At 45.4% G+C, this 14,481-nt stretch overlaps 1 protein-coding gene across 1 annotated transcript in view; it reads right to left on the reverse strand.

Annotated features, from left to right (window-relative positions):
- Nucleotides 1-14,481, reverse strand: part of PHF12 (PHD finger protein 12) — a 44,355-nt gene that overhangs the window by 2,101 nt on the left and 27,773 nt on the right. Inside the window, exons 7-14 of the mRNA XM_074974566.1 lie at nucleotides 13,758-13,922; nucleotides 12,221-12,382; nucleotides 9,636-10,446; nucleotides 6,572-6,700; nucleotides 4,984-5,127; nucleotides 2,502-2,600; nucleotides 1,707-1,789; nucleotides 161-299 (exon numbers count right to left, since the gene is read on the reverse strand). Coding sequence (XP_074830667.1) covers nucleotides 161-299; nucleotides 1,707-1,789; nucleotides 2,502-2,600; nucleotides 4,984-5,127; nucleotides 6,572-6,700; nucleotides 9,636-10,446; nucleotides 12,221-12,382; nucleotides 13,758-13,922 — 1,732 coding nt within the window. The remainder of the gene's footprint in view (nucleotides 1-160; nucleotides 300-1,706; nucleotides 1,790-2,501; nucleotides 2,601-4,983; nucleotides 5,128-6,571; nucleotides 6,701-9,635; nucleotides 10,447-12,220; nucleotides 12,383-13,757; nucleotides 13,923-14,481) is intronic.

The following is a 14,481-nucleotide window of genomic DNA, read 5'->3' on the forward strand; positions in this document are numbered from 1 at the left end:
GTAGCTGATGGACAAGTCTGGGCTTTGGGGAGACCCCCTTTTTCTGTATATGGTACTTCAGCACAAGCTGGAGTTTCTGCTCCCCCCACTGCTGGCTCCTCTAGCAGCACGAGGCCAGGGCACCATCTCCCTTTAGAGAACATGTTCTTGCATAACTTACTGATCACACTCTGCACTTTGGCAACAATGCTGCTGGGAGGAATGGGTGTAGTCTTCTCAGAGAAGTCACATGAATACAGAACATTGTCCACAGTCGTCCCATGCTCACTGTAGTTCAACAGCTCGTAATGTTTTGTATTCTAGGAAGGAAGAGAAACTTCACATGTAACCCCGGCAAGGCTCTGTACTGTGTTCCTGCTCAGACAGAGGGACCTACCGAGCTAAACACGCCGTTTCAGGCATTGGCAGCAAGTCAGACTTCATGGCATCTGGCTGCATGCATGTTACCCAGAATGCTTTGCATGCTGATCTTGCACAGAATGCAAAACGAGCAAATGAAAACTGCTCACACCGTTGTGGGCTCGTCAACCCTCTGAATGAGATTCCTAGAGTTGGGAACATGCTGTACTGCACAGGACCCAATTCCCCACCTGCTAATCCTCGGCCAGACCCCTCACGTTAGCCACTGTGTGCTGCTCACCACACTACCAAGGGGTCTAACCAGAAAGGAGCGTCTGCGCTTCATTCCCAAACCACGGAGCATATTCACAGTGCTGGAGAAACAGCAGGCCTCAGCCCTCCCTTCACAGGGGGTCAACAGCACAGCTGTGAGCACTAACTCCAGGCACAAGGCACTGCCCCGAGATTAAACACACTGCCTCTGGCGTGCCTGGCATTCTAGAGACCCTCAGGAGTGAGTGAGTCCCTACCCCCAGCACACAGCCCGACAGTGGGGGGAAGCGGATTGATCAGATCTTGTCACGGCGGAGTAGGATCAAGTTATGAAATTGCTATTACACGAAAAGTACCGTGTTTTGTTAGCCCACATTACATGGACTAAAACCTAGCTAACAGGGATAGCGAAGTCATTGTCAATGGGGAATTCTCCGCCCGATGGGTGTTTCTGGTGGGCTCCTGCAAGGATGTGCTCATGTAGTAATTACCAAATAATCTGCTCAGGTAGTAGTAAATAATGACAGGGACATGTCAATTCTAGAGCGTGAGCCAAGCTCATGTGAACAGCATGTGTAACACAGCCAAAGGCAAAGTCCTACATCTGGGGACAAAGAACACAGGTCTCACGTCGAGGACAGGGAACCATTTCGGAAAGCAGCGACTCTGAAGAGGACTTGGCTGAATACGTGCTCCCCGTTTGACACGGTGGCTAAGAGGGGGATTCTTGGATGTATAAGCATAGACGTATACTGAGGAGTAGGGAGGTGTTCCCACTCTACAGGGCAATAGTGAGACCACTACTGGACTAGTGTATCCAGTTCTGGTGTCCACGCTTCAGAAAGGATGTTGACACTGAAAACAGATTAAGGATGTGCAGGGACTCAGCCCAGAGAGTTTGCCCTGAGGGAACTTGTCAGCAGATCTCTCTGCCTCAGAAAGAGGGTTACCAGTGAATGCTGACCCCACTTTAACTCTAGTACAAGCCTGGCTCTCACTCTGCAGCCCACAAAGGAGCTCCCCACAACAAAGACAACCAGCTGCCTTCACCTCCATCTCTGAGCAAGTGGCAAACCAAAGGCCCAGGCACTCACCTCATCATAGAATATGCAGGCATGTTTGCCAGACACATAGTTACAGTGACCATAGCTTGTAAGGCACACATCCATGTCAGCTCCTGCAACGGACGGGAAGACAAAATTCAACTGAATTCAGAAGAGCTGGCAAGGCAGCACAGAGCAAGAGAATTAAACAGCAGGGGGCTTGCTTCCTTAGTATCTGCTCTCACAGCTTGGTGAACAGTGCTGAGATAAGCCACAGAACAAGGTTTCCTCAGGGTTCTGGCTGTAACATTAAGCAGGAGAAGGTGGGAAACCATTTCAGCATAATTGTGCCCTTCCAGTGTGCTAGGGGGCTCCAGGCTCAGGCAAGAGTGGCAAATGCCCAGAATGATCATTAACCTCCCTTCTTAGCAGTTACCAGATAGAAACCGACTTGGGGAGCCTAGGATAGCGGTGACTTTTTAATGCCAAATCTCTTAGACTGTGTGGTATCAAGAGTTAATACTCCCATCCTAAAACAATGGCTATCAAATCTGGGCTACAGGCACTTAACTATGCCAGTCACACAGTGTCCTGACATCTGAGCGAGCTTTCTCGCACATGTTGCCTGATAATACACAAGAGAAACATAATTCCAGAATCCCAGGATAAAATGACTGGCCCCAACACGGCATTCTCCAAAGAGCTGCATTCACTTCCACTGGGGTGACTTTAGTGCATTATGGCTTGGATTGTCTATGTGCAAACAAAATAAAAGCTGAAAAAACAAATGGAAAGTTATTTTTTCACTGGGATTCTGCAAGCCCCCAGCTAGGAGAAGTCACTTACCTGTCCCGATGTAGAGGGTTCTGTAGCACATGTTGACTGCACTGCCTATGCCCATGAGGGGGTAGAACACTGCCCGAGCTTGCACTTCCTTTCTTTGCACTGTAAGACAAAAGTGAGATCTGAATATTACTGAATAAATTGCCTACAATAATATAAAGTTACCAGTTTTAAGTATTCCCCCTACTGGGCTTTCCGGGGCTCATGCATAATTTTTAAAGGAAACTATCAACTTGAAATCTGGACAAAAATCGGAAATAGTTTCACCTCTTACCCCCGACCAATTGTTGTGGTTTTACAGTCACATCTTGCTACTTTTTAGAATTTTTCTCTCCCCCACTGCTATGTGAAAGACCCACATAAGCCACGTGACTACAAAGGGGAAATGACACTGGGCATGGACAAAGGAAACAAACTGAGGAGACATTATTTCCCCTCTCTCATCTCCTCCAGTTCCAGGACCATGAAGTGTTAAAGCACACGTCTTCTGAATTATTGTCCTCCAGTTCCTTTAAGATGGTGCCTCTTTAAACTGAATTTGGAGCTAGCAAAAGCTGCCAACTCAACAGCCCTAGAGACAAAACTGCTAGTTAACCCCTGAGAAAAGCACAGGTAGATGCAGAACAAGCTTTTCCAGGGATCAATTTAAAATTCCTACAACTGGAAGGTTGGGGTCGGAGGAGGATTCTCTCTCCAACTAGTTTAATCTTAGTTCAGTCTCCACAGCTCAGTCAATCCTGGATCCTCCTACTACTGAGGCTGCCGACAAAGACCCAGTGGTTGCATGGACACAGAGATCACATCCCCATTGCACCAGGAACAGGCAGACCACCATCTTGTTTCACATAAGGGTCATTCACATAGCAGTCAAATGGCAACCTGGTCTAGGTTTGACTGGCTCAGTACCTGCCCTCTTCCTGTCCATGCAAACCCACACACAGTCTAACCTAACTCCCCACCACACGCATCTCCAGGACAGTTTCACATCAAGAAAAGATGTGAAACTGACAAAGCATGCAGATTACAAACTGAGTAAAGAGTGGTTAAAAAACAACAAAAAATTAGAATCTGTGTGTCTGGAATTCACCACTGATGTCAAGAACACTCTCCATGGGATTATGTGGCACCTTCAGCATGGAACATGCCAAAAAGCTTCCTTGTTCCCAACACATCACTTCTGCATTTGGCTGCTTTGGATGACAGTTACTAGGGCCTGCTTAGTACAGATCAGCCAGCGGGGCTTGTCTCAAAAGTTGTGTCTCAAGTGTCCCATCAACAAACAAAATAAAAGTCTAAATTAGCACAGGGGGAAGCATCTGAAGTCTCATGGGTCAGAAAGCAGGTAGGGAACACAGCCATTGATCTCCCCTAGGCTGGTCGGGGCCAATGACCGAAGGTTCAGTTCTACACGTGTCTGCTGGCCACACCACTTAATCCCAGTGCTGGCCCTGTGCAGTCCCACAGCTGCCTCTAGCTCCAAGAGCGTTAGAAGAAAGAGACAGCTCCTGACAGACCTTCAGAATCCATGCTGCGAGGCCACGGCCTGAAGCCACCAGGCGAGCTGAGCCAAGGACAAGTCAAGTTTGCGATACAGCCAACAGTGCACCACCACAGAGCTCATCTCTCTGCTCCTATTGTACCCCTCCGCAGGCCTAGACCGACTGAGAGCAGGACACAGCTCCCACAGGACAACTCTTGTTTACTCCTGAAGGTAAATGGATACGGTTCAGGGAACCTATACTTCTTCCTAACAGCTGATGACAACCTAACAGCAGAATAGGAAGCTGCATACCTGGCGCACTTCTAAGGATTAGTGATACTACTGACTATAGCAAAGGAAGCAGAACCCTGACCTCAGGCCCTGGCAGATTTTATAAGTGAAGGAGGTAACCGTTTCCAACTATTTAGTGTTGGAACATATCTGCAATTTTAGCTCTGCAGTTGCCAATGTGGACTGAAGAAATCCATGGATTTTAAGAGGTAACACCCTCACTCTATGCCCCTGCTTTTCCAGCTCACGTCTCGGTTTCTCTTTCAAGCCCACAAACCAGTTTTCTCCATCTCCAAAAAGAAGGCAGCAGGACTTCAAACACACTTGTTCATTTGCTTCCCAGATCCCTGAGCCTCTTGCAAACATGCCAGAGAAGGAAGCTGGGCCTTTCCCTTCCTTGCTAGATCAGACTGGTACAACTTGGCTTAGCCCCACAATTACAGGAAACAGAACATCCATGGTTGCGAGCTGCTGTGATGCAGCAGGGAGAGAGCAAGCTCCTTTTCCTACCACATTTGCCAAAAGCTCAACAAGGGGAAGTGGAGGAATGTTTCTGATCGAAGAGAGGAGGGGCAAGAGGAAGGAAGGAGATGAAATGGGTGTCTCCCAAATACCAGAAGAGAGAGAATCTCTCTGGATGACAGTCTGATGGCATGGTTATGCTGAGAAAAACCACAGCTCAATGCAAATAGACTATTCTAGGGCTGCTCTTACCTTCTATGTGATTTGCCAAAGGAGACGACTGATGGGAACTGACACTGCTCGCTACGGATTGAACTTTGGAAGGAAAGAGCTGTTGTATTCTCTGCAAGGCCAGAAACTTGATTAGCTTCTCATCCAGCATATTTATCTCAATCTCTGTTAATAAATAAAAAGCAATTAGTAAGTTACTCACAGAGAGGGCGTCATTTGATCTGCTGAGGGCTTAACTGTTCTGTTCCTACATTTTGCCATTTGCTTCTGTCAGCAGCAACTCCGTCAGGGAAAACTCTGCAGCCTCAAGAGTCAAAAGTACAGGGTGCTCTATTACTGTCTAAGTGCATTCTCCTCCCTAGCAGCACGTATGGACAGCAAGACTTGTAATCTTGGAGAGCTGCAGTCTAGACAGGAAAGGGACATTTGCGTTTTTTTGGCTAGGAAAAAGCTGAAGACTCTACATGTGGGCAGAGACACAGAAAGGCCATGTGTATTTCAGGCTCTTTTGGGCAGCAGGGATGGGGCGTGCTTCTTGTGAGACTCAAATTTACACCCTGGTTGGAAAGAAGCTTGACTAGATCTATCCCACAGATAAACGACAACTCCTTAGGAGCGGTACTGTCATTTTCAGGGTCGCAGTCTTTCATGGCAGGTTCAACTTAAAATTGTTAAGAAAGAGGGGAAATTCATACAAATCTCTATTTGGGTAAAAAGTAAATCTCAAAACAGATCACTGTTGCTGATAAACGAGCAGCAAGGACGACAGTTAATCAGGACCTGCAAAGATCTGCATTGTGCTCATGAACAAGTTAGTTAACCTCTTGCAAGAGCCGTCTCAACATCAATGTCACTGGTAAAAGAGCGAGTAAAAGCAGCAGAGCCATGGTGGCTAGTGAGAGTCCCGCTGCAAACACAGGAGGCCAAGACAAGCAGCCAGGTGTTTGCCAAAGGGAAGAGGGTCAAAATAACAGTGCAAGAAAGGCTACAGAGAAGGGTCACAAGCAACAGACTGATAATGAAGTTGAGAACTGTACAGCAGTCCTCTGGTTCCTCAGTAAGTCACCCTAATGAGAGTCCAGGTTTCCTGCTATCCCACTGAAAAGGAGAGGAAGACGTACCAGGCTCTGGGACAAAGGCAGAAAACGTAGCTGTAGAAAGATGTAACTGAAGGCAAACCCATAACAATATTGCAGCCCAAATGACTGGTGACCCTACAAAGAATACGCAATAACTGGCCTCAGAAAAGGTGAGGGAAGTGTCCTTGGATCACAGCTAAAATCATGACATGGACAAGCTGGGGGTCTGAGCATATGAATTCCACCGAGTAACAGGTCTGGACACCAACATTCTGGACAGACACCCCCAAAGCTTACGAGGTGAAACAGTCCAAGTACCAAGGTGTGGAAGTGAATGAGACCCACGATTTTGACAGGGATGGGGCACTCCCCTGTTCACCCAGGGTAACACATGTCCACACCCCAAGCCCCCTTTACCAAAGTCACTCTCCCCTTTAGCAGGGGAGTGAATGCTTTAAGGAAAGGACCATTTCCCTCTCGGCCGGTATACACAGCAACTCTGGACAGAAAAAGAAACAAAGACTACTCACCACCGTTGCCATCCATTAATGCTTTCACAGAGCTGGTGAGGTCCAATATAGCCGCAGAGTTTAAAGTGAAAGATGAGGGGACAATTAAAGAGCTTCCTATGGATACGGTGGTGGGACTGACCTTACCATCTAGAGAGACATGAGAGAAGAGCAACGTCAATATGCACAGTCACTTCTGAGCTACTAATGAGCCCTCAACTTCTACTTCTAATTTACAAACTGCACACAATTTTTGGCTAATTTTGCTAGTAGCCATGCTTTGAAAAGAGGAGTAACTCCTCTCATGACCCAACACACCTCCTGAAAGGAGCTCTAAATAGCACCACACCTTTTCCCAAAGCAGTTCTAGCCGGCTTAACTGAGTTCCGTTCCACGGGCTCCTGGACCTCTACCATCTGCTGACGGAATTCACATTATCCTGGAAGTATGACCTGTGGAGCAGAGCTGTAAGGTGTTTGGGGAACAGCTTGAAACCCAAATCTCACTGGACCCAGAGGGGAGAAATCTTGTGAGCAGTTTGTGTGTGTTGGGTTTTATACATTTGCAGAATTTTGGGTAAGAAATGTTTTGTTAACCAGAAACAAGATGAATGTTTCTGTAACTTGTTTTAGAGATCTGCTACTGCCAACACGAGTGCCATATGTACTGTGGAAGTCTGAAAGCTCCTTCCTGGGTGGTGAGAATGTAACAAAAAAACAATACGCACACACGTGACTTTAGCTCATTCACAAACTGCAATCCTACTGCTTAAAATATTGTGACATTTGTAAAATGTCTGCTTCAGAACTACATAGCAGTGAAGGAAATCACACCCCCATGCCTCAGATACCCAACTCTCCTGCCTCTCCCTGATAATCTATTTAGAATGAGATGAGAAATACTAACTGAGTTTAAAAGGGACATTAATTTTTCCTTACCTAGATTCCCATAACCTTCCATTACTAGAACCAAGAATTAAAATCTGATTTATTTTTCACTTCCAATGTCAGATTCTCTTTAGTTTAGGCTCATTCACTTGTTCTCTAGCATGATGCAGCATGAGTTGAATAAAAAATACTGGAGGGGAAACCTACATTCCACTAACATTTGTTATCATAGGATTTTTTTAATTTTAATTACGCTCTCTTGGTAGCTGAGTGGGGCTTTGGTTTGCATTTTATAAAATCTAAAGTTTGGGCCCAAACTGACCTGACATCATCCCTTTAAGAAGAATCTTCAGGATTATCCATGCTTTGCCGAACTCTTAGAAGCTTGAACATAATGTTTCTCCATATCAATATGGTCCCTTTTCCACCTGGTAAAATTTCCCTCCTCCCCATCCCTGTGCTTCCAGCTGAAGCAACAGCCAAGCCAGCAGCTGCATGTTTGCTTTCTCCTTTGTGCACAAGTGCGGTTAAGATGGTCAGCAGCCATGGGCATAGATTCTACATTAATGCTACTTCAGAGGAAAATCTGTCACTCATACCAGGGATTTTTAAGATAATACTCAAGCCAGCTAAGCGCTCGCTCTCCCCACTGTGTGTACTAACTGTTTGGATGCTCACTAGCTAAAAAAAAAAAAAAAAATTTACTTTAACAAACCAAACTTATGTGGGTATCTCAATCACTTCCCTGCCATTACAGAGGGCTCGGCCACTGGTGCACCTCGACCCCTCCTATTCTCTGCCTGGGGGCTGTAATGCTTGGGTCTCATTTTGGTTGTTGAGTTTCGTGTTCAGGTGCTGGGTGGCTTGTGACACTGAGGTCAGACTTGATGATCTGGTGGTCCTTCTGGCCTTAAACTTGGACTCTGAACCCACCCCGCCCCATAGAACTGTACTGGGAACACTGCCACCTCTACAATTTGCATTGTGAGTGTTACATGTCCTTAATGGCCTCATTTCAGTTGCACATGGCTTTTTGAATCTTTATGTTGTACACTGATTTTCTGGGCTTAAATGAGTGTGAAGGTGTTGGTTTACTTGTTTTGAAGCTTGAGAAAAACTGATTCAGTTGTTCCTCTGTACAAGAAAGAAAATATCCCATTCCTTAGTTATAAAAAAATTACAATTTTCTGAACAGCTCTACCATTCAAAAAGGAGATTCACTATTTGCATTGCCATAATGGGTCTGCATATCTCGGACTTAAGTTTTTATGTTATCTGCTCCTAAGGAATACATTTTAGTACATTTGTCAGTGTCCATAGTATTGTAGATTTCTTTTTCAATTAGCAGCACAGACATTACTGGTGCAATTCGGGGTGGAGGCTGTTAACCACAAAGCTCACTGAACAGCATGTATTATGCCAGCCAACTTTCACTATTACTGTTGTAAACTTTATATTTGAGAAGTAGAGCATATACAGGAAACCCAGTGTTAAACAGAATTGTCCTGTGAATAACTTTCATATTTGGGTATACATCCAGAAGGACAAAGTTACAAGATGCTAAACACATCGAAGGTTGTGCAAAAAGCAGACAGAAGACTACTGTAATTCATAGGAACCAGGGTGGAGCTGAGGTTGTACATGAAATCTTAACTGTGGCATTTCCTGACTAACACTCGGGATTTAGGGTTTTTTTTTTTTTGTATACAGCCTTTGCAAACAAACGAAAGGGGTCACACATTATGATCTTCACAGCCTTGAGTGCCTGCTTCTAACAGAGCATTAAAGCAGACATTTGAAGTAATCCATTTGGAAACTCCAGCCACCTTCTTAAAGGAAATTTACTGTTACAGTTGTCAAATTGGAACTGTGACAGGAACACAGCAACTGAAGAGTTTAAATTACAGTGCGTTTCCAGAATTCCCAGTTCCTTCTGAACCTCTGATGGATCAGCTGTTTCAGAAAGCAGCACAGTGCTCCCCCTCTTCAGAGATGCATTCAACTGGCAACACGCAGCACAGGGCCCAATTTCTGCTTCAGGACCTGTGGGCAATGCTAACCCTAACTTGTTCTCCATTGTGCCATGTCTGCGGGAAGCCTTGCTTCCTTGCACTTACTAAACTTCATGCTCTGAAAGAAAGATTTTTAAACACTCACTTCCCAGCTGGAAGGCCCAGACCTCCCCATCAGATGCTCACCTGAAGGTGGTGCTGGTGAACAGAATCTGTGTGTGGATCCGATGGCAGAGATCCCATCTCCCGTTGCCTGTGGAGGAGTAAGAGCCCTAGTGGCAGTCAAAGGGGAACCAATAGATCGCAGTTCTGTCGTCAGTGGGGGGCCTATCTGTGTCTGGACATTCTTTCTTTGCAAAGTGCTGGTGGTCTCTAGGCTGGCACAAGAGCTTGGTATGGAAGCAGGCATACTTGTGACTGGCGCAGAACCCCTTTGTGCACAAGAAACGGGTCCTGCTGTGTTCTCCGTCTTCACGACAGTTCCAACTGTGTGATTCAGAAGTCCACAAGCTGCTGGGGGTGTGAGGGGCCTCGCCCATGTTTGCCGATGAGACAGCCCAGGTATTGTATTACCTGGGCCAATTAGCCTCTGAGACTCAGTCAAGTGTGCCGAAGGTTCAGAGGAAACACCATACAAATGAGGACCATTTACTTTAACATCAGAGGCTGTTGGCCCATTAGAAGTCCCACAAGATACTTTCTTTGACTTATCCATACAAGAGCTGCAATTGACATCTTCCTGTGATAAAGCCTGCTGGGATGGAGAAGAGCTCAAGGAATTCTGGGTGGTAATCCCTGAGGTGCACGACACGGAATAAAGGGAAGGTGTGAGTGCCTTGTCAGCTGCCTGGTAAGGGTTGGTGATTGAGCCGTCTGCCACAATAACAGGCTTAATATCAGCCTTCTCTGTCTGTTCAGAGTCCCAAAGCGAAGGCATCTGCTTAGCAGATAAATGTCTCAAAATGCTGCACTGGAGTGCAACAACACTACAGAGCCACTGAAAAAAGAAAGAAAACATCGGTAAGCTTCACAGGCTACAACTACAGGTTGGTCACTCATGCAGCACGCCCGCTTCAACCACCCAAATAAGCAGGTCAATTTACCCGGCATCGCTCTGCCCACTCCTGGAAAGGCAGTTCACCACCATAGCAAGCCAACTAAATATAGGTATATTATGGAACCATGGTAGCTGTTCTGATACAAATGCAGTATCACGTGGTTAAGAGCACTATACCTCTGCCACATAGGATTTACATCTATTCCAGAATATATATCAATCATGTTGATATTCAAGACAAACATTTTGCCCAAATCCAAGCTAGTTACAGTGAGAGTCTGCTTTATGCCCAAAATTCTACCTCCATCTTGCTACAAGATTCAAACAGATTCTACTTTAACACAGTACTGGCCTTTCCATAAAATGGGTTTCTCTCAATCTTAGAGTGCATCCAGCCAAATGACTCTGTAGAGAAAGCTGGAACAGACTGCAGAAATACTTTGGCTTCCTGTACAGAAGCTTTTTTAGGGACAGGGCAGAGAACCTATTTAAACAACAAAGACTGGGGGAGGAGAAAATTTGCACTCTGAATTCCCTCAAGGCTTCCGAAGGCAGCGTGCAGACATCAGCAGCTTCGGAGGCACTTTCTGAACAAGGATGGGTATTGGCCAAAGGCACATCACCATGCATCCTTCTCTTCCAGAACAGAATGGAGTCCCTACATTAGACTCATACACAGAGGCAGCAATTGCCTTCCACTGAAGTTTACACCACTCACACTGTGGGACCAGCTCATCTTGTCACAATCTTGTAACAGATGACAGAGTGGCTTAGAGAGTCAACCGCTATTTGCGAAGGGATTTGTGGCTTACAATACTGTAACTCAGCAAGAGAACTCATAGGAGGTATAACATTCAGATTTGACATTAAAAATATGCCCACACAAAGCTTCCGAGTGTCCTCACATTAGTCTTACAAAAGCCACCCAGCAACATTAATGTTAACATACAAGTTAGTTATCTCCACCAGCCTTACACAACCAAATGGAGAACACAATTTCCCTCTGCCACATAACAAAAATGTAAACACTCAAATCACACCAAGCATTATACCCTCATCACTCTTCCCCAGACCCAGTCAAAAACAGCCTTCTCTCTGTGCGTGGGAGGTGTGACAATGAGGGGAACATGTCTGCACAACTTAGGAATGCTGGCTGATACACAGACACGGAGCATTGCATGATATAGGGTATCCACCATCAGCTGACAGGAGATGAAGGATATAGACACCAGTCTATGGACAACGGACTTTGACACTGGTACTCTGACCGTCCAATAGCTATACTAAGGAGGCTGGAGCTGGGGGACATCACTTCCCCCAGCTTGTCGGTAGGGGGCTGGGATTTGGAGAGTGGAAAGGTGCCAGCAGCAGAACAAAGCAACCTGGTGGTGGTGGTGGGGACAGACTGTACCCTAGAAGTGTGCCTAGAGGTGCTGAGATAAGAACACTGCATGGGCTCCATTCAGACTTGAGGCTTAACACACAATCCAGCAGCTGGATCCCCTCACAGCTGTCTGAGGAGCAGACAAGAGGAAGCGTTCAACGAGAGCTGCGATAGGTCATGGGAGGAGAGAGAAGAAACAGTCACCACTGCACATATATTCTAGACTTGCTACTCAAAAAGATACTTTGATCATATCTAACTGAAATGCACAGCAAAGAGGTCCTTGCACCACAGAGAAGCGATAGATTCAAAACGTTTGCCATCGTTTACCTCTTGTTGTTCTGACTGGCTGGCTAAGTGCTCAGAGTTCAAAAGGTGCTTCTGTGAGGATTCCTCAGGGACCCCATTACAGATGAGCTCACCATCCCGAATTGCTGCAGGTGCAAGTAAGGGGGGTGGAAACCGGTACTGAGATTTTATCGCATCAGGAACCTGAATTGTCAGGACGGAAGATGAGACATTAGAATAATTACAGGTGCGTGCCATTAAACTACAGTCATTCTTAACAAGTATTGTCCAAATTTACTACTAGCCGATGGTTTCCAGGCCAAAGAAACCAGAGATTGTGCCAACACCCGTCAGCACTGTGGCAGGGTGGAATACGAAAGGGGGACACCAGAAAATAGGAAAGTTTCAGGGCTATATGCAGACTTGGTTTAAGTTGACACAACTCTGCTGAAGTCAATGGAATTTCACCTGCTTATACCAGGTCTGAACTTGAGCCCTTAGTGAACTGGTTGTAGCATGAATGCATCCATTCAAACAAAATAAAAAGAGCGGGGAAAATGCATTTATTTAGCATCAAATGCCCATTATATGGAGTTATTCTGCCTCATTTAGATTGGGTGAGGTATTTCACTGACAAATTAGAACACGTGAAGCAGTGCTAGTTCTTCCGACTGCAGCACCTGCTACAGAAGCAGGTCCTCCATCTCTCTGCTCTCTTTTAGAAGTTAGCCACCTCCAACATTGCAGGAGAAAACCAAAGCCTGCACCCCATGCTTGGTAGGTTAAAGAACTTTTCAGTTTCTCTAAATTAGTAGATGACAAAAAGCAATGTGTTCAACTCTGGGGCTCTGAGCCACACATTTAGTAGGATACCCTCTGCCCTGGCAACTTTGATTCCATTAATCCTTTATCCATCCCCCACAGACAAATAAGTATCTAGTCTTAGCCTGGAGGTTCTAGTAAAGATTCCCTCACATTTTGTTCTATCTTCCCAACTTGTTCCAAGAATGTATTTAAATTTACTACTCAAAAGGAGTTTAATTTATAAACCTTACTAACTTTAAATTGCCGCAGTGACTCTTGAACAGTATGGTGTTAAGCTAGCTGACGTGTTGTGATTGCAGAAAAATATTTGCACATTCTAGAGCATATAAAAACAGGATGGGTTGTATGGTGTATGCTTGCTTCCGTCTCATATACAAATCAGTAATATGGGGAGCTCTTAGCAACTTAAAAACCTTCCAATTTTGAAGCATGAGGGCAACTCACGGGAAAGGCAAGAGCATTTCTTAAAGTTGCATTTGAAAGATGTGTAGTTGCCACCAAGTGGCAAAACTGTGTAATGCTACTTAATTGGGAGGCTGGATAGCTAAATGTAGCTCCCAGAAAGCAGCCGTGCTCCACTCCCAAGTTTGAGATCAGGTGCTGTCGTCACTTCTTCCTAGCCCTGCTTGGGACACACCAAAGACTAGAGAAAGCCTTGATAATCCATCACACTAGGGCATGCCTGTTACTTGCCTTTTTATTATGCTAAAACATGTAAGCAAGGTTCTCCAGAATGTTTCCTGTTTTCACTTACCTTCAAACCTCTTCTCCTCACTGACTGAAGAACTCTGCGGTTGGGAGGGTGTTTCTTGTGGATTCGGTTCAGGAAATCCACCTTGACAACATGCTGAGATATGGTGTCTTGGAACCGATCAAAAACTCGGCACCGATTGCTCAGAGTCATGTTCTTCTGGTTCAGCTGGAAGAGCAGACAGAATACTGGCGCAGTTAGGATGACAGATCCCAATACCTGTTCCAAAAAATATCTGCCTCTTTCACAGTCAGTTGGTACTGTACCACCAGTGCCATCAGCTCAGCGTTAGTGCTCTATGTTTATGAATAAAAAAATATAAAATTGTTTCTGCTAGAGGGAACAACTCCAAAAATCGAAAGAAAATATTTCAGTGGCCCAATAAATTAACGTCTGCTTGTCTAATCTCACCAACAGTGGGTCTCCTGAGACAAGTATTTAGATACCAGCCATCAGTGGATATGAATATTTGACTATAAAATAGTCCCCACCAACTTGAGGCAGAGGGAACAGACGGCTGATTCACACAGGAACTCCTTATTCAGGAAAGGGTAGGGGTTTTGGGGGGATAGTTCTAGAACTTTGGAATGAAAAAGCTGAGATCTATGGAGAAATAACTTCTCTATATAAGCATTTCATCTACTGCTTTTCTTCTGTCCAGAGGTTGCCAACTTGATCACATTTTTGTCTAAAAATCAAGCTTCTCAGAGTCATAAACACCAATTAC

This window comes from Natator depressus, chromosome 17 (assembly GCF_965152275.1).
Source record: "Natator depressus isolate rNatDep1 chromosome 17, rNatDep2.hap1, whole genome shotgun sequence".
Lineage (NCBI taxonomy): Eukaryota > Metazoa > Chordata > Testudines > Cheloniidae > Natator > Natator depressus.